General features: G+C 44.9%; 1 protein-coding gene across 8 annotated transcripts in view; it reads left to right on the plus strand.

Moving 5' to 3' along the window:
• The window catches only part of GARNL3 (GTPase activating Rap/RanGAP domain like 3), a 167,323-nt gene that overhangs the window by 110,824 nt on the left and 32,136 nt on the right, over positions 1 to 24,363 (plus strand). For all 8 annotated transcript variants that reach the window (XM_063714442.1, XM_054520667.2, XM_024252280.3 and 5 more), the window contains 10 exons: positions 118 to 163; positions 1,644 to 1,750; positions 4,214 to 4,329; positions 6,256 to 6,360; positions 7,427 to 7,501; positions 10,945 to 11,056; positions 15,864 to 15,962; positions 16,312 to 16,428; positions 17,321 to 17,496; positions 19,302 to 19,460. In XM_063714442.1, coding sequence (XP_063570512.1) covers positions 118 to 163; positions 1,644 to 1,750; positions 4,214 to 4,329; positions 6,256 to 6,360; positions 7,427 to 7,501; positions 10,945 to 11,056; positions 15,864 to 15,962; positions 16,312 to 16,428; positions 17,321 to 17,496; positions 19,302 to 19,460 — 1,112 coding nt within the window. The remainder of the gene's footprint in view (positions 1 to 117; positions 164 to 1,643; positions 1,751 to 4,213; positions 4,330 to 6,255; positions 6,361 to 7,426; positions 7,502 to 10,944; positions 11,057 to 15,863; positions 15,963 to 16,311; positions 16,429 to 17,320; positions 17,497 to 19,301; positions 19,461 to 24,363) is intronic.

Genomic DNA, 24,363 nt, shown 5'->3' on the forward strand with positions numbered 1-24,363 from the left:
GGTGCCCTAAGCACAGAAGCACTGGTCGAGAATGACTCTGCACAAGGGATTTTCAGAGCGCAAGCTGTCAGTTGTGAGCATCAGTGTTGTGATTAGTTCCCTTAACCATCACCACAGATATATTTGCCTTAGTGAGGTACGATCAACAAAATGACAATTACAGGTAGGTAATGACTTTGTCTCGATGCTTGTTCTAATTCTTATGCTTGTTAATTTAGCATTGATTTTTACAAGACTCTTGATATACATATTTCTTGATTGATTTAATATGAGTGCCCTCACCTTACAAAACTTTCTTCAAGGCCACCGTCTCTTCAGGAAACATTTACTCCATCCAGTGTTGTTCCGTGCAGGAGACCTAGGGGTCAGGGTTAGTTTGATATTTTATTGTACTTTACCATGGGAACAGGTTTGATATATTTGATCTTCATCCTTTCCTAGTCTACATTCTTGCCTTCTTATCTTTCTGTTCTCAAATATCAATCTGTTAAAAAGTATTATGTTGTAAAAAGAACCTGAACTTTGAGCCAAATAGATTTGAGTTCGAATCCCAGTTCTATCATTTATTTGAGGCTTTGAAAAAAATGTTTTATCTTCTTGGAGCCTCAGGCCTTCTGTGTAGAATGAAGGTAATGACACTACTCTGGCAGGTGTAGTGACAATCAGAGGCAATACTGTATCTTAAAATACGAAGTATGATGCCTGGTATGCAGCAGGTGCTCAGTGATGGCCATTACTCTTCTTCCTGGGTACCTGGCTTGATGGGTTGGACCATGAAGGATTCAGGAAGACCTGGTCTCTACCCTCAAAGCACATTGACTAAGCTGGAGGGGAAAGCGAGGTAGTGGCCTCAGCTCTGGCAGACCAGAGAAGGCACTCCTGGCTTGGAACAAATATTCCTGACACATCCCATATGCAGCTGGATAAATGGAAGGACAGAACAGTGGTGTATTAGTTCATTTTCATACTGCTAATAAAGACATACCCAAGACTGGGAAGAAAAAGAGGTTTAATTGGGCTGGGTGCGGTGGCTCATGCCTGTAATCCCAGCACTTTGGAAGGCCGAGGCGGGCAGATCATGAGGTCAGGAGATCGAGACCATCCTGACTAACACGGTGAAACCCGGTCTGTACTAAAAATACAAAAAATTAGCCAGGCGTGGTGGCAGGTGCCTGTAGTCCCAGCTACTTGGGAGGCTGAGGCAGGAGAATGGTGTGAACCCGGGAGGCGGAGCTTGCAGTGAGCCGAGATCGCACCACTGCACCCTAGCCCAGGTGACAGAGCGAGACTCCGTCTCAAAAAAAAAAAAAGAGGTTTAATTGTACTTACAGTTCCACATGGCTGGGGAGGCCTCAGAATTATGGTGGGAGGCAAAAGGCATGTCTTACATGGTGGTGGCAAGAGAAAATGAGGAGGAAACAAAAGCAGAAACCCCTGATAAGCCTATCAGATCGCATGAGACTTATTCACTATCATGAGAATAGCACAGGAAAGACTGGCCCCCATGATTAAATTACCTCCCCCTGGGCCCCACCCATGGCGTGTGGGAATTCTGGGAGATACAATTCAAGTGGAGGTTTGGGTGGGGACACAGCCAAACCATATCAAGTGGTAATATTAATTCTATAATATTCTCTACTTAGGCTGAAAATATTTTCAGAAGAGAGCGTACCACTCTTTGGCCCTCCCTTGCCAACTCCACCAGTGTTTACAGACCACCAGGAATTCAGGGACTTTTTGCTAGTGAAATGTAAGTTTCTGTTTTGAAACGATTTTGCAACTTGTTCTATGTCAGAATACATTTCTCCAGATTCTCCCAGGATGCTGTTTAAGGAAATGTCATTGTTTAAGCATTCCATGCTCCATTAATTCTTTGCACAACATGTGTTTAGTATTCTGGTCATGTTGTGCATGTTTTCTCCTATGTTTTCATCCCCACCTTCCATCCTGCCACCTGCCTTGAAGCTTCTCTACACTCATCCACTAAGGACCCTCGGGCCTCATTTGCCCTTCTGCCCTGTGTTCTGATAGAGCCATTGCTGAATCTCTGCTTGTATATGTATCTGTATCTGTCAGAGAGTGGGATGTAGGTGGGGGAAAGAGTGGTTGTGGGTATATGCTTAGGGATAGGGAGAGTTGTTGGGGAATGTGTGTGCACACTTGTGTGAGTGTATATGTGCACCCATGCACATGTGTGGGAAAGAGAAAGACAGAATGAGAACATAATGTGTGTAGACCGTGACTGCCAGGCATCACTTGCTGGAGCACATATTTTCACTCTACTGGTAATACCCAAATACCTGACTCTGAGGCCACATCTCCTAAAGCACAAGAGCTCTGCGCATCCTTCCTCAGGGCACTCCTGGGAATTATTTCTGGTAGTCCCATGGTGGGACTGGGTCATTGATGATCAGAAACAAGTTACTCGGGTTCATCTGCCACAGCTTGCTAGCCGCACGCCCTGGCAGGGCTGCTCGGTCTGTGCCCTCCGTGAAGATACTGCTTTCCAGCCTCCTGCCAGGTATGCTGGGCATTGCAGCTGCTTTGCTGGCTGCCTCCTGTCCCCACCCGCAACTCCTCCCCACTACAGTCTTTGCCTAAGTCTGTCACTGTTGCCATGCAGCTCTGAGACATCTAGAATGCCCGTCTCTTCTCTCTGTCCATCCTGGTCACCTGGCCTCAAGGAAGCATTGACTGAGCCCAAAGCCTCACTGAGTCCTACATGGACAAGTGTTACCCAATCTCCAATCTTAATTCTACTCTAGTATTGGCCCAAGTTAGTCCCTCAGGCCAGGGCAAGGGACAGGCACATGTTGTCTCTCCTCTGTCTTCCTGTCTCCCCAGTCACTCCTTCACAGTCCCAAACATGACTTCTCCTGCACAGAAACAGTGCCAAGCATGAGTGTCAGTTCTAGTCACCAGAAACATCCAAGTCCTGGCCGGGCTGTTTGATACCCTCTCTTCCATAGGAAACCCCTCCCTTCCCTTACAGAGACCTCGGCATGATTCCACAACTTTCTCCTGGAGAACAGAGACGTGAAAGACACCTTTGCTGAGGCTCCCTCTGCTTTCCAGCTGGGCTCCCTCTCTTCCCAGCTGGACCACCAGCGTTGTTACCTCCCATACTCCAACCTACACCAGGGTCCATGGGTGATGTCTCCCTCAACACATTAGAGGCAGCAGACACTGCAAACCATGTGCAACAGATGATTTTGTCTATCCCTTTCCAGTGTTTATACTTATTATTTCAAATGCTACAACAAGGTCCCAAACTCAGATGCCTGGAGAGCCAGGCAGGGAGCATGAGCAAGTGAGGCGGGCTGAGTGGAGGACAGTCAGGAGTGCTGGGAGCTGTGACACACTTGAGAGCGTGTGCTTACTCCATCCAGCTGAGGCCTTTCAGAGCATGCACCATGACCAGGGTTGCCAGATACTCTGAGTTTTCAAATCAAGCCAGAAAGCTGAAATTGTATGTGAAATTGTCCGAGTCTCATGTGTTCAAGTCCAGAGGATCAGATAGAGAGCAAGAAACGGATCTGAAACAGAGTCAGCAGCAGAGTGGGTGTAGCTACTGGAAGCTGAAAGGGTGTTGGCAGCATGGGGCTCAGGAAGAGAGCATTCACTGTAGGGGGCCTGTGGCAAGGAAGGGGCCACTAAAGACCTGTAACCACCAATTAGAGATCACTCAGCAGCACTAGGGACCCAGCTTATAAGTGGAGCCAGTCAACAGGGGACTTTCATCAGCATTGTCAAAGACTTGGGGTGAAATGAAACAAAGGGTTGGGTTGATTTGACGTTGAAGATTTGAAAGTAGAAACAGCAGAAGAATGCAGGCTCAAGGTGATGGAGAGGGTGTGTTGAGGAGATGGAGTGTGGGGCCAGGAAGGACCAGGAGGGGTTGGTGCACTGAGAGGACAGGTAGCAGCTGGGGGATCAGAGGGTCTTGGAATTCCAAAGTGGATTGAGCAGTGAGGTTGAAAACTCCGAGATTACAGGAAATGGCATTTCAACAAAAATCTTGACCTTTTCCTTTATTCAGCCGAAACGAGGCTTTAAAATGGATTGTTCCAAAGTACTAAGCAGAAAAAAAAACCTCAAACAAAAAAATTCCCAGTCACAGAACTAAAGAAAAGAACAGACATGCATAGTTTCAATTCTTGTGTGTGTGTCAAGAGATATCTTGTAATTCACTTTTTAACTTGATTTATTTTAGTAATTAATGGTGAAAAAGCCACTTTGGAAACCCCAACATTTGCCCAGAAACGTCGGCGTACCCTGGATATGTTGATTAGATCTTTACACCAGGATTTGATGCCAGATTTGCATAAGGTAATTCTGGGTCCATGGTCTTCTTTCCTTCTTATGGTGTCTGAGTTGAGAACACAAGTCCTCAACTCAGCAATGAGGCCCTGGTGAGAAAAGCATAGGAGGCGCCTTGATCCTAGCTGTCAGGACTGTGCTGTGGCCACCATGGGCTGACAGTCTCTCATTGTGACACAAGAAGGAAGGACATTGGGTTTCCATACACAGGAATCCGATTTCCAGAAAGCCAGGGCCTGTGGAAATCAAGGTGCAAACCAGGGACAGGGAGGTTGGGTATCAATCAGCAATCTCTGGAGCATTGAAGAGTGTTTTTTTGGGGGGTGGCTGTTCTTGGTAATACTACTCAGCATTGCCAGTCACGTGAGCTGATAGGCAGGCAAAAGTGGGATTTTAGAAAGACATAGGGTGCTTTTTTTTGGAGATTTATTGGCCAGCCCCATATTCAGGCACTGAAACAAGCATTCCCATTTACTGAAGACCCAGACACTTTGTAGGCCTGAGGCATAGCCACACTGATGAGACCCAACACCTTTCTGTCACTTCAGGTGCACATGTGCTCTTTTCTTTTTTTCTTTTTTTTTTTTTTTTTTTTTTTTTTTGGAGACAGAGCTTCTCTCTTGTTGCCCAGGCTGGAGTGCAATGGCGTGATCTCGGCTCACCGCAACCTCCACCTCCTGGGTTCAAGCAATTCTTCTACCTCAGCCTCCCAAGTAGCTGGGGTTATAGGCATACACCACTGCACCTGGCTAATTTTTTGTATTTTTAGTAGAGACGGGGTTTCTCCATGGTAGTCAGGCTGGTCTCAAACTCCCAACTTCAGGTGATCCACCTGCCTTGGCCTCCCAAAGTGCTGGGATTACTGTCATGAGTCACTGCACCTGGCCGACCAGCACCATTTTATAGGCACTCCTTGACTCTTGTCTGGTCGGTGTACCCCAACTACTCACAGGGATTGGGCCAGGCTAACCCCAGGACCCTAAAGAGCAAACCTTAATTGGTAATCTTCAGTTCCCTAAGGTCAGGGAAGATACAGAGAGGGTACCAAGATGAGTAATGATGTCCTTCAAGATGAATAATCATATCCCAGCTGAAGCATCACTGCCTGAGCCAGGCTTCCCTAGCCCCCCAGCTGAAGCCAGGTCCCCTGTTAAATGTTTTCATATACTTGCCACACTTCCCTTTCATAGCAGTGATCACATGTGCTAAACATGTCATTACTTAATCTGTCAGTCTACTGTCACAGAGCACAGTAGACTCTGTGCTCCACAAGGATAGAGACTATGTCTATCACATTCCTAAAATCTGGCAGAGGACTAGGTGCTCAGTCGGTACTTGCTGATTGAATGAGCGTACCCCATTCAGTGACTACAGTTTTAAAGAGAACTAACATTACTAGGTATGCACTAGGCACTGTGCGAAGTACCTTACATGCATTGCCTCATTTAAACCTCATAACACACCTAGGAGACAGGTATTAACCACACAAAGACACTGAGATTCGGAAATTAACTAATTTGCTCAAGGCGACCCACAGGGCTGCAGATTTGCACAGCTCTAGGGGTACTGTTCTCATAGAATTCAGTTTGTTGTGTTCCAGGGGGTGCTGCTGTGTAAGATTGGCATCCCAGAGCTGTGCAATGTGGTGGCCCAGGTCACACTGTTAGTAAGTTAGTAAGTGATAGAGCTGCAGGTCTGCTGATTTCAAAGCCATGTCCTCAGCCCCCATGTAATGCTGGCTCTCCACCTAGTGACTGAATCTAGTATCTACCATGGACCTGGTACACAGCAGGTGCTCCATCGATGCTTATTGAGTGAATGAAACAGAAGGTAGAAATAGGACCATTTGGATAAATAGTTTTGTGCACTATGAGAAGCCAAAAGATGAGACTTAACAACTGTTTGTGGAATTCATAACTTGTTTTTCTTTTTTAGAACATGCTTAATAGACGATCTTTTAGTGATGTCTTACCAGAGTCACCCAAGTCAGCACGGAAGAAAGAGGAGGCCCGCCAGGCAGAGTTTGTTAGAATAGGGCAGGTGGGTTTTCTTCTGAAACCTTTTCTGCAAGACATGTAGTTTTGAGTTCCATCCTAACCAGATGGCCCACGTGCAAAGACTTTGTTTGCCTGCTGCTGTAGGAGCTCTGTAATTTCTCTTAGGATTGTTGTGGCAACCACGAGTGAGATTTTTGAGAACCGAGTAGGTGCAGTTCTCTGCAGGCATCACTGAGAGAGCAGCACTCTGCAGAGGTAGGAATGCTACTGCCTCAAGGCAGGTAGCCACAGGGTCCAGCTCTGGGCCCCCCTCTTCCAGAGAGCACAGACCACTTGCCTGCCTCCTAGGAATTTTCTGAAGAGTGAGGAGCCAATTTGGGAAATGCCCCTTAAACCCATGACTGGCAGGAGGAAGCACAGAGTGGCAGTGGCACTCACAGAAGACTTGAATTACCACCCTATGACTTGGAAACAATCCAAGTCACCACCAAGTTAGGTGGTGTCCAGTCATCCCCTTATTCCAGGTATTGGAGAAAATCACTCTCCCTTTGCCCCGCTCGCATGTGACACTGGTATTTCTCAGTTCCGGGAGGCGACACGGCTGTCTGCCTTGATCGCACATCACAGCATGGAGAAGGAGGAGTGCCCTCAGCTGCAAATAAGGTTCTGGCCCAGAAGTAGAAAGCTGGACAAGGCAGGTGGAGAGAGGAAAGCCATGTAATCAAGGGAAGCTTAGTTACAAGGTTCTCAAACATTGGTTCTTGTTTAAAGATACCCAGACTTTATTCCCAGAGATTCTGATTTATCAAGTTTGAGGAGGGACCTGAGAATCTGCATTTTTTCAATGCTCATGGTTTATAAATCACAGTAACGATATATTGATTAATTGAAATGACAAAATGCATTTGGATAATTTGGGTTGGGACATTGTCATTAAGGCTTCACTGTGTCCAGCTAACTTCAATTCTTGATTAACAAGTCAGTAGAGGAACCCGAAATGTTAGCCTGCAATTACTCCTGTTTTATTAAATTTTTGTCAAATCACAATTGTTTATCCTGCTGTACTTTTGCCGCCTGGTAAACTTTAATAGAGATCTCTGTTCTGTAAGGCACTAAAACTGAAATCCATTGTGAGAGGGGATGCTCCATCAAGCTTGGCAGCTTCAGGGATCTGTAAAAAAGAGGTGAGTTCATGATACTTTCAATTTGAACTTTGAATTCCCCTTTTCCTTAATGAAATGATTGAGATTATTGGAAAAATTTTGAGAGCAGAAGGAAGAAGAGCATGTCTACTGCAGAGTCCTCAGGGAAAGCCCTAGATAAAACTGAGTGGCCATTTAGTGAGAGCCTCTGTGTTGCCATGGTATGCGCATGCCTTCACCTGCTTCAGTGGAGCAGAGCTGCTGGAGGACCGACCTGGTCAGGCAGGCCAGGCCCCACAGGGCCTCTCAAGCTTTATGTGCATACACATCACTTGGACACCTTGACCAAATGCATGTTCTGATCCAGTAGGTCTGGAATGGGGCTGAGAGTCTGTGTTTCCAACAAACTTGCACGTGGTTCCTGTGCTGCTGACCACAGACACGCTTTAAACAGCAAGGCTCCTGGGCAGTGCTGCTCAAGCTTTAGTGTGTATTGAATTCACCCCCAGAGTTTCTGATTGAGCAGGTCTGGGGTGGGACCTGAAAGTTTACAGCTCTAATGGCTTCCCAGGTGATCTTGATGCTGTTGATTAGAGGACCACAGCTGAAAAACCAATGCTTAATCTACAGTTCACTCAGCCAGCCAAAAAATTCTTTGGTTATTTATCTACATCCTGTTCCACTTTCCATGGGGGTAAAAACTAGGTGATCATCAAAAATAGAACAGATAAAAATACACAAATTATATTATGAATATGATTTTGTATTGTAGAACAGTACCCCATGTACTTAATTATATCTGCATTCAGAATACATAAAAGTTAAATGGGACAGATTTACAGCACATCACCAGAGAAGTGTCCATTATAAAAGCAAAATAATTATGAATACATTTACCTTACTGATAAAGGTATAGATGATGTGAGCCTAAGTGCTTTAAAGTCTGGTTTCAGGAAAATGATGAGCTCAAAATATAATTAACCCTAAAAACCACAACCAACTTCAGACAAGACTACTGGAAAAGCATCCTTCCCAAAGGCTGCAGCAGTTCCAGTGTCTGCTTGTTCCCATGCACAGTAGGAATTTACTGTTTCCAAGCACGTTATAGATACCAGATTCCAGTAAGATTTAATAAGAAGTTCTTAGGCTTATATTAAATACAGAAGTCTGTGAAACCATAACTTGTTCACCAGGTAATAACAAAGAGCAAGCATCCATTGTTGAGGTCAGTACTTATAACCCACCCGTGGGCCATAGACCACCTCAGAGAAACTCAGCTCCAGAGGGCCCCATGGGCTGCTGCTATGCAGTTGGCTCTGCAGAGGCCAGAGTCCCCTGCTGTTCCCAAGGGTGTTCTGTACCCAGAGAACCCGGCTTTGCCCACCTCTTCAGCACTCATCATTTCATGAGCTGTGGTCATGTTCTTAGAGAGAGCCCAGGAAGTCTGCACTTAGACATGAAAGCCTGGAGACCACATTCTCATCCGGTGGAATCCACATGAAGGCTCCCCCATGGAAGGGAGTCCAGGGCAATGGCAAACACTGTCTGTTGTCAGACCAGAGCAACTGTGGGACCAGATCTGAGTTTGCTGCTGACACTGCACACCCCAGTATTCAGCAGTTCCTCAGACCTCACATGGTCACTGGCACCCATGTAAAGCAATGGGCACCCTGCATGCACCCACCCATTAAAATGGGGCCGGGTGCAGTGGTTCATGCCTATAATCCCAGCACTTTGGGAGGCTGAGGCAGGAGGACTACTTGAGCCCAGGATTGGAGACCACCCTGGGCAACATGGTGAGAACCTGTCTCCACAAAAAAAATCAAAAAAATTAGCTGGGCATGGTGCCTCATGCCTATGGTCCCAACTACTCAGGAGGCTGAGGCAGGAGGATCACTTGAGCCCAGGAGGTCAAGGCTGCAGTGAGCCATGTTCACACCACTGCACTCCAGCCTGGGTGACAGAGCAAGACCTTGTCTCAAAAAAAAAAAAAAAAGTTAAAATGGCATATATATGCAGCATTTGAGTACAATTTTGGGGGTTTCACAGACCTCCTTGAGACCTCTGTGGATCCTGTAGGGCCCTTGGATCTTATGGGGGAAGAACTTCTTTCTGCCTTAGTGTTCCAAACTTGTGTCTTCTAGGCAGAAAACATATTGTTACTAAGAACTGGTTGTTCTGTCTTGATGTTACCTAATGCTGATGTCTGTGTCTTCTCCCTGTTGACATTTATATTAACTTTGCTTTTTTTGTGTCCTTTTGGTGTAAGTCACAAACTCAGAATTGCCAGAAATTTTCTTGGGGAAATGCCATTTCAATTAATGACCTGCACTTGCTTAGCCTTTTTTCTATTGACAAAATGTTTTCACATTCTTTAGGGGATCTTTTTAGAACATCACAAGTTCCATCTCAGCAATTAGAATATTCTTTTTGAGGCCGTGCATTTCCTAAAGGGAGAGCATCCTTTCCTTTTCTAAGAGAGCAGTAACACACAGTATTTACCCTCAGCCCTAATGCCATTTTCAAAGGTGGTCCTCAGAGCCCTTTGCTTTACCTTGGGTATGCGAGTGCATGTTTGCCTGGGTACTTAAGAACACACCTACATGTGCACACGCAGGCTCTACTACAGCCCCAGGTGGGACATATCAGGCCCTGATGCCTGATTGAGAGTAAAAGTGAAGATATAAGACTTCAGCTTGGGCCCAAGAATCTCCACAAACTCTTTGAGCCTCATCCAGTGCTTTGGAGGGAAGCTAAGAATTCTGTTGAAAATGTCCACAATTCTGGTGTGACTAAGATCATGGTACACAATGCCTCCTACTCCACACATCCACATGTGGCTCTAAGGCTCCCCCTTTATGCCTGAGGTGGAAATGAACTAAGAAGAGTTTGCTTGGTATAGATATGTCATGCGGAAACCTGACTAGCTCTGTTTACAGCACTTGCCAAACAGATGTTATTTTTTCTTTAAGATTTTGTATCTTATGTGGGTCAATAAGCATTTTCACGTGAAAACAATATCAACCTTCTAATGCATCATGTATGTTTTACTAATTTGCTGAATCAGCAACACAGGAATCTGACTTTTTTATAGAATTATGTGGGACTTCCTTTAATGATGAACTAATATGAAGTCTCTAAAACAGAGGCACCATTTGGCCCAACTCCCAGGTGTTAAAGCAAAATGCTTCCTTAGAAACCATTACGAATGCGTCAATTGCCCCTGAGAAACATTATAATACGGAGACAGGTTATGGTGCCAGAAACCTGTGAATTCACTCTTTTCCTGTTGCATACGTATTTGAAAGGAGACTTTTCTTCCTAAGAAAGGTAATTGAGTCCAGACCCCAGGGTTTGGAGTGACTCCGCTCCCACGGGGGTATCTGTGTTACTGTTTCAGGTGTGGTACTGTACATTTCCGTTTGGTGGGCTGCAGTGTATTTTTTCTGGTGCACTTATCTTCCGATCCTTGTATTGCCTCACAGCCGTGGGAGCCCCAGTGTTTCTGCAGTAATTTCCCTCACGAAGCCGTGTGTGCAGATCCCTGGGGCCAGGCCTTGCTGGTTTCCACTGATGCTGGCGTCTTGCTAGTGGATGGTTAGTGAGTAGCTGCTCCTACAAATGTCTTTTTCATATAACTTGTAGTACTTCTAAGATGAGTGACCACCAACCAACTCCCTTTGGGCCATAAATGTGTGATCTGCAGAGAGTTTAGCAAAGTTTTATTTCCTTATGAAATTAAACCCTTGTTTCCAGGGCAAGCAGAGGAAATATACTCTGAACCAAGCATGCTGGAGGGTGGGCCCTAAGTTCTCTTCCCAAAATATATGATGGGACCGTTTATATCAAATGACCTGCAAAAAGAATCTCCTTTTCAGCCAATACTTATTATCACTCCAGCATTTTACTTTAAATCAACAAGGATACATTATTTAGAACCACTGTCTCTGGGACATTCCCTCTCTCAAAATCTTAAAAAAAAAAAAAAAAGATTTCTGATTCAAAAAGTACTAATGTCCAAAACAAACAATAAGAATATAAGAATCTTAGATAACCCATTTTTGATGGATATAGAAACAAAAAGATTTTGACAAGGAGACAGATTCCAGCTCAATATAAAATCACACATTCTGACAGCCAGATAGATCAGCCTGCCTGGGGAGTTAGTCAGTTCTCTGTCGCCACAGATCAGCCACCGTCGCCCAGAGAGGGTGCAACTTCAGAGCAGGTGTAAACTCAAGGACAGTGTGGTCCCTTCCATCAGGAGTCCCCTTTAGATTATTCCAGACCCTGAATGAATGACGGAGGAGCTAAACACTAGTAACAGGTTGTCTCCTGGGCTTCAGAGGGAGCCGTAGGCACAGAGACAATGTCTTCAAAGGGCATTTCCTCGGACTGCCCAGAAACAGCTGCCCAGTGTCTGGTTACCATAGTGACATTTTGTGAGAATCCCAAAGCCACCACTGTGAGAATGACATAATGGCCTAAAACTGTAGCATCTTCCCATCCTTCAGTACAACCTATACGTCCTCCCTCCGACGCTTACTGGGCACATTTACCAAGCACCTGCTGTGTGCCGGGGCCCCATGCCAGGTGCCTTCTGAAGCATGATAGGAGATGTGAGCCATGCTTCATAATGGATCTATTTCTGACCTTATCTGTTATTTTTGATATGTGTTTCAATTGTGTGCCCATAGTCATTGTATCTATAAGGAACTTAAGGCAGATAATTTAAAATTCATAAATTTATAATTTAAATTCAGTATGTAATTTTTGAAATTACAAAATGATTGGAAACTGATCTTAAAGAAAACTCAACCTCTATGAGCCTCGAGTTTCTCTAAATTGGGGATAATTTTTTAAGATGCTGAAAATAGTTTATAATGATGAAAATTGGTGAAACAGAATGGGATGATGATCACAACTAGAAGGAGGGGATTGTAGGGGCTAAATAAAGTTATCTGTATTAAGTGTTTATATAGTGGTTGGCACATAGTAGTAACTTATTAAATGGCAGCTATTATCTTTACTATGTCTCTATGAACTTGCTAAGAGGTAATAAAATCCTTCCGGGCACAGTGGCTCACGCCTGTAATCCCAGGACTTTGGGAGGCCAAGGTGAGTGGATCACAAGATCAGGTGTTCGAGACCAGCCTGGCTAATATGGTGAAACCCCGTCTCTAACTAAAAAAATACAAAAATTAGCCGGATGTGGTGGCGGATGCCTGTAGTCTAAGCTGCTCAGGAGGCTGCAGCAGGAGAATCACTTGAACCCAGGAGGCGGAGGTTGCAGTGAGCCAAGATCGCAGCACTGCACTCCAGCCTGGGCAACAGAGCAGGACTCCATCTCAAAAAAAAAAAAAAGTAATAAAATCCTTAGATCTTGCCAAAAGTGAAACAACAACAAAAAAAAAGAATGCAAAAAACAGACTTTAGAGGTTTAGTGCAGTCTGTTAGTTTTATTGATGAACAAGCTGAGGCCTAAATAAATGATGTGAGTTACCCAAGATCACAAAACTGGTTAGTGGCACATCTGGAACTAGTACCCAGATGTGATTGTTAGTCCAGGGCTCTTTCCACTGAACCAACTACATTATATTAAACTCTACCAATGTCTCTAACACAGATTTCCAAAAATATAGCCCTGGGCAAATAATTATGAAAAATTTTGTGATTTAAAGAATGTTCACTCCTTCCCTTTTGCCCTTTTGGGAAAGAGAAAGCATGCTTCATAATGACTATTCGTAAGCTTGCCTAAAACCAAAAGATTCTATTTGAGTTGCCTCTATTTTTTTAAATGCAAAATCCAAACCAAAATTACCAAGTTCCTTTGTGAAATTTTTATCTTAAGGATCCAAAATTTAATGGAAATGTCAGATATAAGGAGTATTGTGATTTGCCAGGAAATTCTTTCTTCCAAATTTGAAGGAAGTCGTCTTCGACAGGATGGTGGGTGTAGCTGTTTACACCCACCACTGGCTTAGATTTATGATTTAAATTAGTTTTTTCATGTCCTTATTGTACAATGATGCTTCTGTTTGTTTTTGCTTAAAAAAAAAAAAAGAATCTTCAGGGCCTTCTTTATATTTCTTGTTGTGCTTTTAAGCCACAATTCTCTTATTTCTTTGTTTACCTTTTTCTTGTCTACATTTAATCATATTATGAAATGTTTCCATGAGTGAATCCATCCATTTTGTTTTGGACTGAGTTCCACTCTATCCCATTAGCCTTTGCTTAATTTCATTAGACGTATCCCTTGAGAGTCTACTCCTTTCAAGGTCATTATTAAAAATCAAGACCTTTTGTATCCTAAGTTAGCAAAACCTACTTTGAAAGGAAACTAAATACTGATTAAATATGCTCTCGCCATGTGTTTTGGTTTTGCCGTAACAAAAGCTGGTTCTAAAAGATTGTTCTTCATAAAGAGATTACAGGAAGGAAAGCATTGTCATCAATCAGTCATTAAATCCACCTGTCACTCTGTCAGGTCCTTGCCTCCTCCTCCTTCTTGTGTTGTATACAAACCTGTTCAGCCATCTGAGAAAGACTGGATGGAGATTAAGTGCTAATTCACTCTGTACACAGCTCGGCAGCTGTACAGTGTATACCTCTGTTCCTATGTAAAATGAAGGGCCTCTGTCATTTATTAATTCCTTGGAGTTCTGTTGCTGCTGTGGTCACATCTCTATCCACTGGGATATGGGGCTGCTCCAGCATCCCATTTTATGTTCCAACACTGGTGAGGAGCATGACTTTGTCCTTGCACAGGCTTGGGCTCCACATGCTGGAGGTGTGACCTCAGACAAGTTATTAACACCAATCCTCAGGCTCCTCCTTTGTTCAATGGGAGTATTATAAGTTCCTACCTAATAAGGTCATTGGGACATTTTATTTAAACATATGAAACCCTAAGCGTTAGGGTCTGGCATATGGAAAGCCCTTAGTATATGTTACCTGTCCTTGCTGTGACTGTTCTTCTCCCACAAATGGAATAATTGTAGTTATTTAGCCAACTATGATGATGGGTATGAGGGTGATCGTCCGGTGTTTTGAAAAATTAAGTCTGCCTCAGCGGAAGTACAAAGACCCTGAGAATTAGTTCCATTTTGTGGGAGCCCAGGGTAGAGGAGGAAGAAAAGTGGTTGATGAGCTATCATAAAATTTACATTTGCCCCAATAATTGAGAGGAACAAGAGACAAGCCCTAGGTGTAATACTAAGCTTAGCTTAGTCTGTGCTCTGACAAATCTGAGCCCTCAGAGGCCTGCAGGAGTGGGAGCTCCTCTCCCCACTGTGGGGGCAGTTATTAATCCTGATGGTGAAAGCTCTGCTTCCTCCTGGACCATCCAGGAAGGGATGAATTCCCAACCACACTTAGATTTCTGGAAAAGAAAAGATCCTCGGGGCCCCTTGCTCCTAAATTTTAATTAAACCCAACCCCACAGCAGAGCATTTGCAGAATAAACGCAGGTAAAGAATGAGCCAGCCACTTGTCCTGCCCCAAATGTCTCCACCATCCCGGACACCTCTGCCTTGCCCTGATTCTGCCATCCATCTCAGAACAGACCCTTTTTGTTTACAGAACTGAATGGAACAGCCTTAGTAATTCTTTTAGCCCCCTGTGTCCTCAGGGCCCCCAGGAGCAAAGTAATTGTTAGCAACTTAGATTCCCAGTAAGTAACCTCAACAACAATCCTGTGTGCAATGTCTTGAACCATCCATTTATCGGAGATTTCCCTGAGCATTCCCACTTCAGTTTGTTTTTCCTGCTGTTTTGGCAATTTAGTTAATATTTCTCTTTATTTATGTTTTCATCTAAAAAGGAGATTTCCTATTCTGTTGGGAAAAAATACTGAAAATGTATAGGCAAACTACTATTGCTACAAACACGGGACATGTTAGGGTAGAGTGTGTTTGTATTTATCTTAAGTCCAAAAGGAAATTTTAATTTTGCTTTCTTGAGGTATATACAATATGACCTAAGATATAATGCAATTTCAAATATTACATAAAAATAAAATACTTGAGAAAAATGGCTGCTCTTTTTTTTTTTTTTTAACTTGGTGTTCAGGCCTTTGGTACAACCCTAGTAAAAATTGGTATTGAGAGATGTTGCTTTCTCTTTGATGAACACAAATAGCGTTTTTATGCCTCTGCTGCTACGCCCCCTATATAGAGTTCAGGATATAGAATTGCCTATGGGAAGAAAGCATCCGTACTTCTTTCTGAGCTAGGAGGAGAATAGTGCTTGAACGTATTTTGTAGAGCTTATGAAAGCCCTAGAAGCTGACTTCCTTCCTTGCCTAGAGATAACTTGGGTTCAAAACTACCCACAGGCACGTTTGGTGGGTTCTGGAAAGCGTGGGCTGGGTTGCAGTGATGGGTAACCGGGTTTCCTTTTCCAGATGACCTTCCATCAGTGCCCGTGTTTGACAGAACTCTGCCAGTGAAGCAGATGCATGTGCTCGAGACCCTGGACCTTCTGGTTCTCAGAGCAGACAAAGGTGGTATCCCCTGCCGGGTGGCATGCTGTGGAGGAAGGAAAACAGTTGCCTTCTGCAGCCCACACCACAGGTCGCCGGGGTCTGACTGCATAGGTTCTGCCAGCTGTTTCCTTTCCTGATGCCCAGTGCTTGGGATCCCTCAGTGGCCCCTTTGTTCTCTGGGGAGGGAAGCCATGAGGGGAAAGGGGTGCATACATAATTGCATTGTCAGGTTAAAGTGGTGTGGGGTGCCTCCTGAATTCCAGAACACTTCCAATCCTAGTTTTTCTACACAGTCTGCCCTTGGAGGCCCTCCAGGTTATCTTACTTTTCCATTTAATCTCCTCCTCTGTCTTTTTTATGTCACCAGGAAAAGATGCTCGCCTCTTTGTCTTCAGGCTAAGCGCTCTGCAAAAGGGCCTTCACGGGAAGCAGGCTGGGAAGAGCAGGTCTGACTGCAGAGAAAACAAGTTGGAGAAAACAAAAGGTGACTTGATAGACTGGTAGATTCCATTCAGTTCTTTTTTTTTCCTCAGGCTGCCCAGATTTTACTGAAAATAAAAATGAGTAGGAATTTGATCTTATTAGTTTGTTTTTTGTTTGGAAACATCACAAAAACAGCATCACTGTTTCCATAAGGAGCTTGAAAGCTAGACAAACACATTGAGGACTAGAAGAAATTCTAGGCCTTGCATAACAGGTTCTAGAGATGCATTAAACTCTGTTAGCAAATCTGTTACTGAAGAAATGTTTAGACTTTGGTTCCCGGAGCTCTGATTACTTTAACTGATATCATGTAGTAGGTATGAAGTTAAGTTCACAAGCTCTAGAATATAGGAAATAGGACTTTCTTTCCTTTCCCTTCCTTTTTCCTTTCCTTTTTCCTTTCCTTTCAGCAGAGTCTCATTCTTGTTGCCCAGGCTGGGGTGCAGTGGCACGACCTCGGCTCACTGCAACTTCTGCCTCCTGGGTTCAAGCGATTCTCCTGCCTCAGCCTCCTAAGTAGCTGGGATTACAGGTGCCCGCCACCATGCCCGGCTAATTTTTGTATTTTTGGTAGAGATGGGGTTCCACCAAGTTGGCCAGGCTGGTCTCAAATTCCCGATCTCAGGTTATTTGCCCGCCTCGGCCTCTCTAAGTGCTGGGATTATAGGCGTGAACCACCGCACCCAGCTGGGAATAGGACTTTCTTAATTTTCCTGTAACTCAACCTAATTTTAATATCTAGTTTCCGTTTTGCCTAGTATCAGAAACATTCTTAGTCCATTCACTGAGTTATCCTTAATTTCCAGGGTTCTTAGGTATTGCCAAATTGTCAAGGCCTGGTGGTTTCCACACCCCCATGTCATGTGTAGGGCATCATTTCTTTCTCCTCCCAGGCTGCCACCTGTATGCTATTAACACTCACCACAGCAGAGAGCTGAGGATTGTGGTCGCAATTCGGAATAAACTGCTTCTGGTCACAAGAAAACACAACAAGCCAAGCGGGGTCACCAGCACCTCATTGTTGTCTCCCCTGTCTGAGTCACCTGTTGAAGAATTCCAGTACATCAGGGTAGGTTTGCTCTTTAAATCATTTATCTCCCAACCAAGTTGTCTTGAAGCAGACTCTGTCCTTCCACCCAGAGTTTGTTACCCACTGAGGTTGTCCCACTGTTTAGTAGCCAACTAGGGAAACCCTCATCTCTGGTGCCCTTGTTTTCCCCGGAAGACTAAAGCTAAAGCTCATTCATTCCAGTGAACATCTACAGGTGCTGTTCTAGGTACAAAGGACACAGCGATGACCAAAACAAAGTCTTCTGATGGGGATTACTTTCCAGTTGACAGTTAACAGAAATAAGCAAATAAAGCTATGATGGCTGGCGTAAAGAAATACTAAAATTAAACATAGAGGAGGGCCAGGGAACAAAGGATAATGGAGCAGGGAGTTGGGAGATTCTGTTTAGAAAGAATGTCCCAGGAAGCCCTTTCTGAATAGGTTACCTGTGAGCAGAGATCCAAAAGAAGTATGGGAGTGAGTGATGAGGGTATCTAGGGAAAGGATATTCCAGGCAGAGGGAGCAGCCAGGCAAGGGCCCTGAGGTCCTGTTGAAGGCACAGTCAAGAGCAGAGGGAACAAGGCAGGCAGGTCAGAGAGAACTGGAAATATACTCTTGAGCCCTCAGGCCATTGCAAAGACTTTGGCCTTGACTCTGAGTGAGATGGGAAACCATTGGAAGGTTTGAAGCAGAGAAGTGGCACGTTTTGAAAAGATTGTTCTGGCTTCTGGGTAGAGGGGAGCTTAGGAGGCCAAGGGTGGAAATAAGAAGGCCTGCTACGAGACCAGTGCAGGATCCTGGCAAGAAAGTTTGGTGGCTTTGGTAGCAGGAGAGATGGGAAGAAGCAGTGGGCAATGCTTTCCTGCTTGCCTCAGTCAGCAGGATTTGCTGGGAGATTGGAGGGGAGCCTTGTGAGAGAAACCTCCTCCAGGCTGAAGTTCCCTTCCTGACGTCACCATCTCTTATCTTTTAAAGACTAGGGTACATTAAGTTATAGAATATATCTAGCATTGGCCATTAAGCTGGAGTATTTCTACTGGAGAGCTGAGAAGGTTTTTTTTGCCCGGAGTTAAAGCCTTTTGAATTATGCCTATCAATTTCTGCTAATGTCCAACTTCAGGGGACAGAGCAACATGACAGTTAAGTTAAAACACATCTGCTAATGTTCAACTTCAGGGGACAGAGCAGCATGACAGTTAAGTTAAAACACGTTAAAATCTTGCTCTACTTAAGTGTTAGCTTTCTTCCTACAGTGATTTACTATTTTAATGAAGATTTACATGCAGCATATACATTTATGTAATATGAGCACTGAAATTAGATCTCCTGAGTTTATATCTTAGCTCTACCCTGTGTAAACTTTGTGATTGACTTTTAAGTCTCAGTTTCCTCACCTGTAAGACAGAATAGTAGCTGTACCTACCTTATAAATAGGATTCAATGAGAACAGTGCCTAGCACATGTTAAGTACACAAATAGATTAGTTAGCAATTATTAATACTATTACTGAATCCCAGGACAGGACCAGACGACGTAAGGGATAAAGCAGACCATACTGTTGATTGCATTTTGTTTAATTGTTTCCTGGCCTTGACCCTTTCCAGTAGACAGAGGCCTGAGTCTTGAGGACAGGTTATGGGAAGGAGATGTCTGATGTGACCCCTGGCACTCCTCTCTTGTCCCTTCTTCCCTGTAGCATGGGGCTCTGCAGGAGCCTGGAGAGGGTGCCTTCTCTGTAAGGAGGGAATGGGCAGTGGAGCTTGGCATGGAGCTGACTGCTCTGTTCTCACCCCTGTCTCTTGTATCCTCACCAATCACACAGGAGATCTGTCTGTCCGACTCTCCCATGGTGATGACCTTAGTGGATGGGCCAGCTGAAGAGAGTGACAATCTCATCTGTGTGGCTTATCGACACCAATTTGATGTGGTGAATGAGAGCACAGGAGAAGCCTTCAGGCTGCACCACGTGGAGGCCAGCAGGGTAAGCCAGTGGTTGTGGGGACAAGTGAGAATCAGAAAAGACTAATCATCGTGTATTCTAACCCTGAGATGCCATGATTTGGATTTCTTTAAAATTATGTACTATTCATCAAATCAGTATTATGTGATTCACTATTTAGACTGAGCCATGTGAAGTTGCCATTTTTATAGGTCAGAATGGTTCTATCTATTATCATGTGACTGTCCCGTTTGCCCTGTTTAGTTTTCAGATCTTTCCTTGCCATTCCATTCTTCCGAATAAAAGAGATATGAAAAGGCTGGGCGAGATGGCTCACGCCTGTAATCCCAGCACTTTGGGAGGCCGAGGCAGGAGGATTGCCTGAGCCCAGGAGTTCAAGACTGGTCTGGGCAACATGGCAAGACACTGTCTGTATTTAAAATTAAAAAAAAAAAAAAGACATGAAGAGTCAAAAGGCTGAATATAATAACTAAATAAATGAGAGCATTTGTTAGATGATTTGTCCTGGGAGGGTCCTTGGAGAATAAGCTTGACCTCTGAGGCACTGCAGGCTCTCATCTTGGGGACTGGGTGTCCAGGGTGGGTACCGCACCCTCCCTACCTCCTTAAAAGCCCAGTAGGAAAGGAAGAAGGAGTGGAAACCCATTAGGAGAGAGTGAGCAGGCAGATTTGCCCTGAGAGTCTACACCCCTGGCCTGATGCATAGAGAACAAGGATGTCCTAGTGTGGCACAAAATCTAGGGCCACCCAAAACTGCACTCATGTTCTCAAGGTGACTGTGTGGGGTTTGAACCTTGGCGCCCACTGGACAGTGGTGAGCACTCACCACCCTGAGACCTGGCAGCCTGTCTGTCACTGGAGAGCGTTCAACACTGACGTTAGCAGATCACAGAGCTCTTCAGCCCACGTATGTATCTCTGTGAGGCAGGACAAGGCCTGCTGTCAGTGAGCCACTGAGGTCTGCAGCGTGCAGTGCAAGCCAGTATTCTGGCTTAGGTACTGAGGAGACCACAGAATGGGGATGTCAGCCCCAGGGAGACTGTAGTTCCTAGTGAGGGCTTCCGGACCCACAGGCTACCTCCAGTCCTGTTCAGCTACATCAAAAGACTGCAGAATTCTTCCAATTATGCTTTACAACTTGTATTAATTGTAAATATGCTCTGTATAAATATTAAAATTGCTAATTACTGTTTTAGGAAGACTTAAGACCTAATTAGAGCAAGATTTTAAGAAACAGAAAAATCAGAAATAGAAAACTGTAGTTGTGATTAGGAGACCTTCTTGTCTTCAGCTATTATTGATCATAGAGTGGTCTATCATTTCTCTTATCTATATTGGTGGTGGCCAGACTTGTCTGCAATTGGAGTCATCTGAGGAGTTTGAAAAGCTACCACTGCCTGTGTTCCTCCTCCAGGGATTTCCTGGGTCTGGGGTGTGGCATGTGTTTGGGTATGTTTAAATGGTCCCCAGATAATTGTAATATTTAGCCAAGTTGGGAATCCCTGGTATATTTCATTGCTTTGCAACCCTGGCTGTCATCCCTTGGAGAGCTTTAAAAAGATCAGTGTCTGACCCCAGGCCAAGCCAATTATATCAGAATCTGGGGGTGTGTGATAGTTGAGAACCAATATTTTTTTAAGTCTACCCCCAGGTGATACTAATATAGACCTAGGAGAAGGAGTGGGTCCTGAAACTTCCTAATTTAAAGCTGGGAGGAATGCCGCCCACTCCCCCCACCCTCCGCCCCCCACTGCCTGGGCATCCCTGGACCAGCATGTCTTCCTGCCCACTGACTTCTGAGGAGCTGGGCCCTGATTTGTACTTTAAAAGTTCTCACCCCCTTGGCTGGGCACAGTGGCTTACACCTGTAATCCCAGCACTTTGGGCGGCCAAGCTGGCGGATCACCTGAGGTCAGTAGTTCGAGACCATGGCGAAACCCCATCTGTACTAAATATACAAAAATTAGCTGGGTCTGGTGGCACACGCCTGTAATCCCAGCTACTCAGGAAGCTGAGGAGGGAGAATCGCTTGAAGCCAGGAGGCGGAGGTTGCAGTGAGCCAAGATCGTGCCACTGCACTCCAGCCTGGCGACAGAGTGAGACTCCGTCTCCAAAAAAAAAAAAGTTCTCACCCCCTTCTTCCTTCTCAAAACTGTATAAGCAGCCAAACAAAGCAGAAATGCCATGGTGCAGCAGGTCCTTGTTCAATCAGTCCTTTTCCTGGCAACTAGTTTCCTAAGACTTAGCCAGCTTTTGCTAGTGGAAAAGTCCTCACCTCATTTCAGAGAAACTTTCTGACAAGTTCTATTTTAAAATAAATCATGCTTAAGTGGCGAAAATTATGCAGTTTACTTACTCATCAGGGTAGCTATAGAGAATATCATTTTATTAAATTTCTTTTAAATGATGGTTTTTATTATTTACCTATATTTAATGTCCTATAATTCATTATAGGATTTCTTTTTCCTATGATTTGTAAAGACCCTGGATAAATTGGGTTAAAAAACATTTTCTTTGATGACTTCTATGTTTTGTTTTTTGGATGGCTGTCAGGAACGACTCTCAAGTTTTCTGTCCTTTCTTCTATGTGCTTCTTAAAAGACAAATATACAAAGTTTTTTCCTAAGAGAAAAAAAAAATTATTTTTTTTGTTGTTGAGACTGAGTCTCGCTCTGTCACCCAGGCTGGAGTGCGGTGGTGCGATCTCGGCTCACTGCAACCTCTGACTCCCTGGTTCATGCAATTCTCCTGCCTCAGCCTCCCAAGTAGCTGGGATTACAGGCACGGCCACCACGCCCGGCTAATTTTTGTATTTTTAGTAGAGACAGGGTTTCACCATGTTGGCCAGGATGGTCTCAATCTCCTGACCTCGTAATCCCGCCCACCTCGGCCTCCCAAAGTGCTAGAATTACAGACATGAGCCACTGCACCCAGACAAGAAAAAAAAGTTCTTAAGGAAAAAAGAGGAAAAAAAAACCCTTCCCTGTTTCCTGGCTCTGAGAGGATCAGCGTGTACAGCCCTCCCGTGGTAGAATGGCGGCTGCACGGCTCCCAGCAGGCACACGTGCTTAGTCAGATGCACTCACTCATCTTTCAAGGAGGGTACTGTCTGACTGGGGAGATGAGCCCTAAGAAAATGAAAAAGATAATGAGCTGTATGTTTTCTAATAGCTGGTTAGAAATAGGCCTTGGGGGAACAGGACTAGCTTTTTATCAAGATGTTCCTGCAGCTCAGCACCAGGGCAGTGGGGACAGCAGAGAGAAGCTGACACAGCCTAGGTCGTTGGAATTTCATTTCCATTCCGTCTACACTTGCTGCCTGCCCACTTTCACGGGCACCAGTGTTAACTGGGCAGGCCTCGCTTCCTGCTCCCATTCCTCCTCTCTTAGCCAGGACCACTTGATCCCTATTTCAGGCTTCTACCCGCCCCGGGTTCTATAACAATCCTAGCTCAAGAGAGGAAATGTTTAAGAAGCACTAAAGCAACATTCTGAAAGTCACTGTCAAGTTCACTGTACCAGTGGGCCTGCTGTGTGACCCACTGCCGCTGCTTTAGCCACCAGCACTGACCTCGTTCCCAAAACCAAGTGCTCCTCTAGGGGGAACTGCAGGCATGGCCATGGGATCTGGGTCCCTGGTTTATGGGAGAGGCTCAGGTCCTCATCTTGACATCTGCCCAGAATCCAGTGGTTCTCAGCTGGGGGCTGAGCCCAGAATCACAGGGAAGGCTGAAGGCAGAGCCAGCTAGGGGAGGTACAGTTCCTACTTCACTTGTTACAAGTCTGTGTTTTGAATTTTTACAACCACCATATATTATTTGTTATCATTTTAAAATACCAATAAAATGAACTACTTATTACTTTTTTTTTTTGAGAGAGAGAGAGAGAGACAGGGTCTAGCTCTGTCCCAGGCTGGAATGCAGTGGTGCAATCATAGTTCAATTCTCCCTCCTTGGCCTACCAAAGCACTGGAATTACAAGCGTGAGCCACCATGCCCAGCCAGAACTACTTATTTTAATCAAACTTATGAAATAAAGATTTAATGCGTATGTCCTGCACCAGACCTGCCATATCAGGATGTCTAGGAGCAAGAACCCCGCCAGGCCCCTGTCCCAAGGTGGAGACAGACACCTATATCAAAGCATAAAATAGGTCTCATTGTGATAAGTGTTAATAAAGGTCTTAATAATAAAGTGCTGTGGCATGCCTGAGGAGGAAGTGGTTAAGGGTTAAGTCCAAGCCTGTTCCTGAATCCTGGCCCTGGGGCTGAAGCCTGCCACCATCTGCCCTGCAGCCCAACTCTCTGAATATTGCCACGTCTGTCTGCCTGTCAGCACAGCGTTGGAGCCCCTTGGTAGACTTACTTGATGCCAAGTTACCCCCCTGGTGTCTGTGGTCATTGTGCATAGATCTTGGTCTAAAAGGCTGCCTGAACTTCCTCCATACGTGTCACCACTGCCACCCTCCCTCACCCCACCCCAAACACACACACAGGCCTTATCTCTAAGCTAAAAGGCTGTCTAGATACACCTTTCCCACTGCAGTCAACCCTCCCATAATTGTAATAATTGTGGCCACCACTGAATGGCCACCTCTGTGTACCAGGCCCTGGGTCAGAGCATGTCATAAGCGTTATGTCTTAGAGGGGCTCTTCATTTCTCCTTTTTTTTTTTTTTTTTTTTGAGACAGAGTTTCGCTCTTGTACCCCAGGCTGGAGTGCAATGGCGCGATCTCGGCTCACTGCAACCTCCACCTCCCAGGTTCAAGCGATTCTCCTGCCTCAGCCTCCCAAGTAGCTGGGATTACAGGTGCACACCACCACACCCGACTAATTTTTTTTTTTTTTTTTTTTTGTATTTTTAGTAGTGACAGGGTTTTGCCATGCTGGCCAGGCTTGTCTCGAACTCCTGACTTCAGGCCCGC

Source organism: Pongo abelii, chromosome 13, assembly GCF_028885655.2.
Source record: "Pongo abelii isolate AG06213 chromosome 13, NHGRI_mPonAbe1-v2.0_pri, whole genome shotgun sequence".
NCBI classification, from domain to species: Eukaryota; Metazoa; Chordata; class Mammalia; order Primates; family Hominidae; genus Pongo; species Pongo abelii.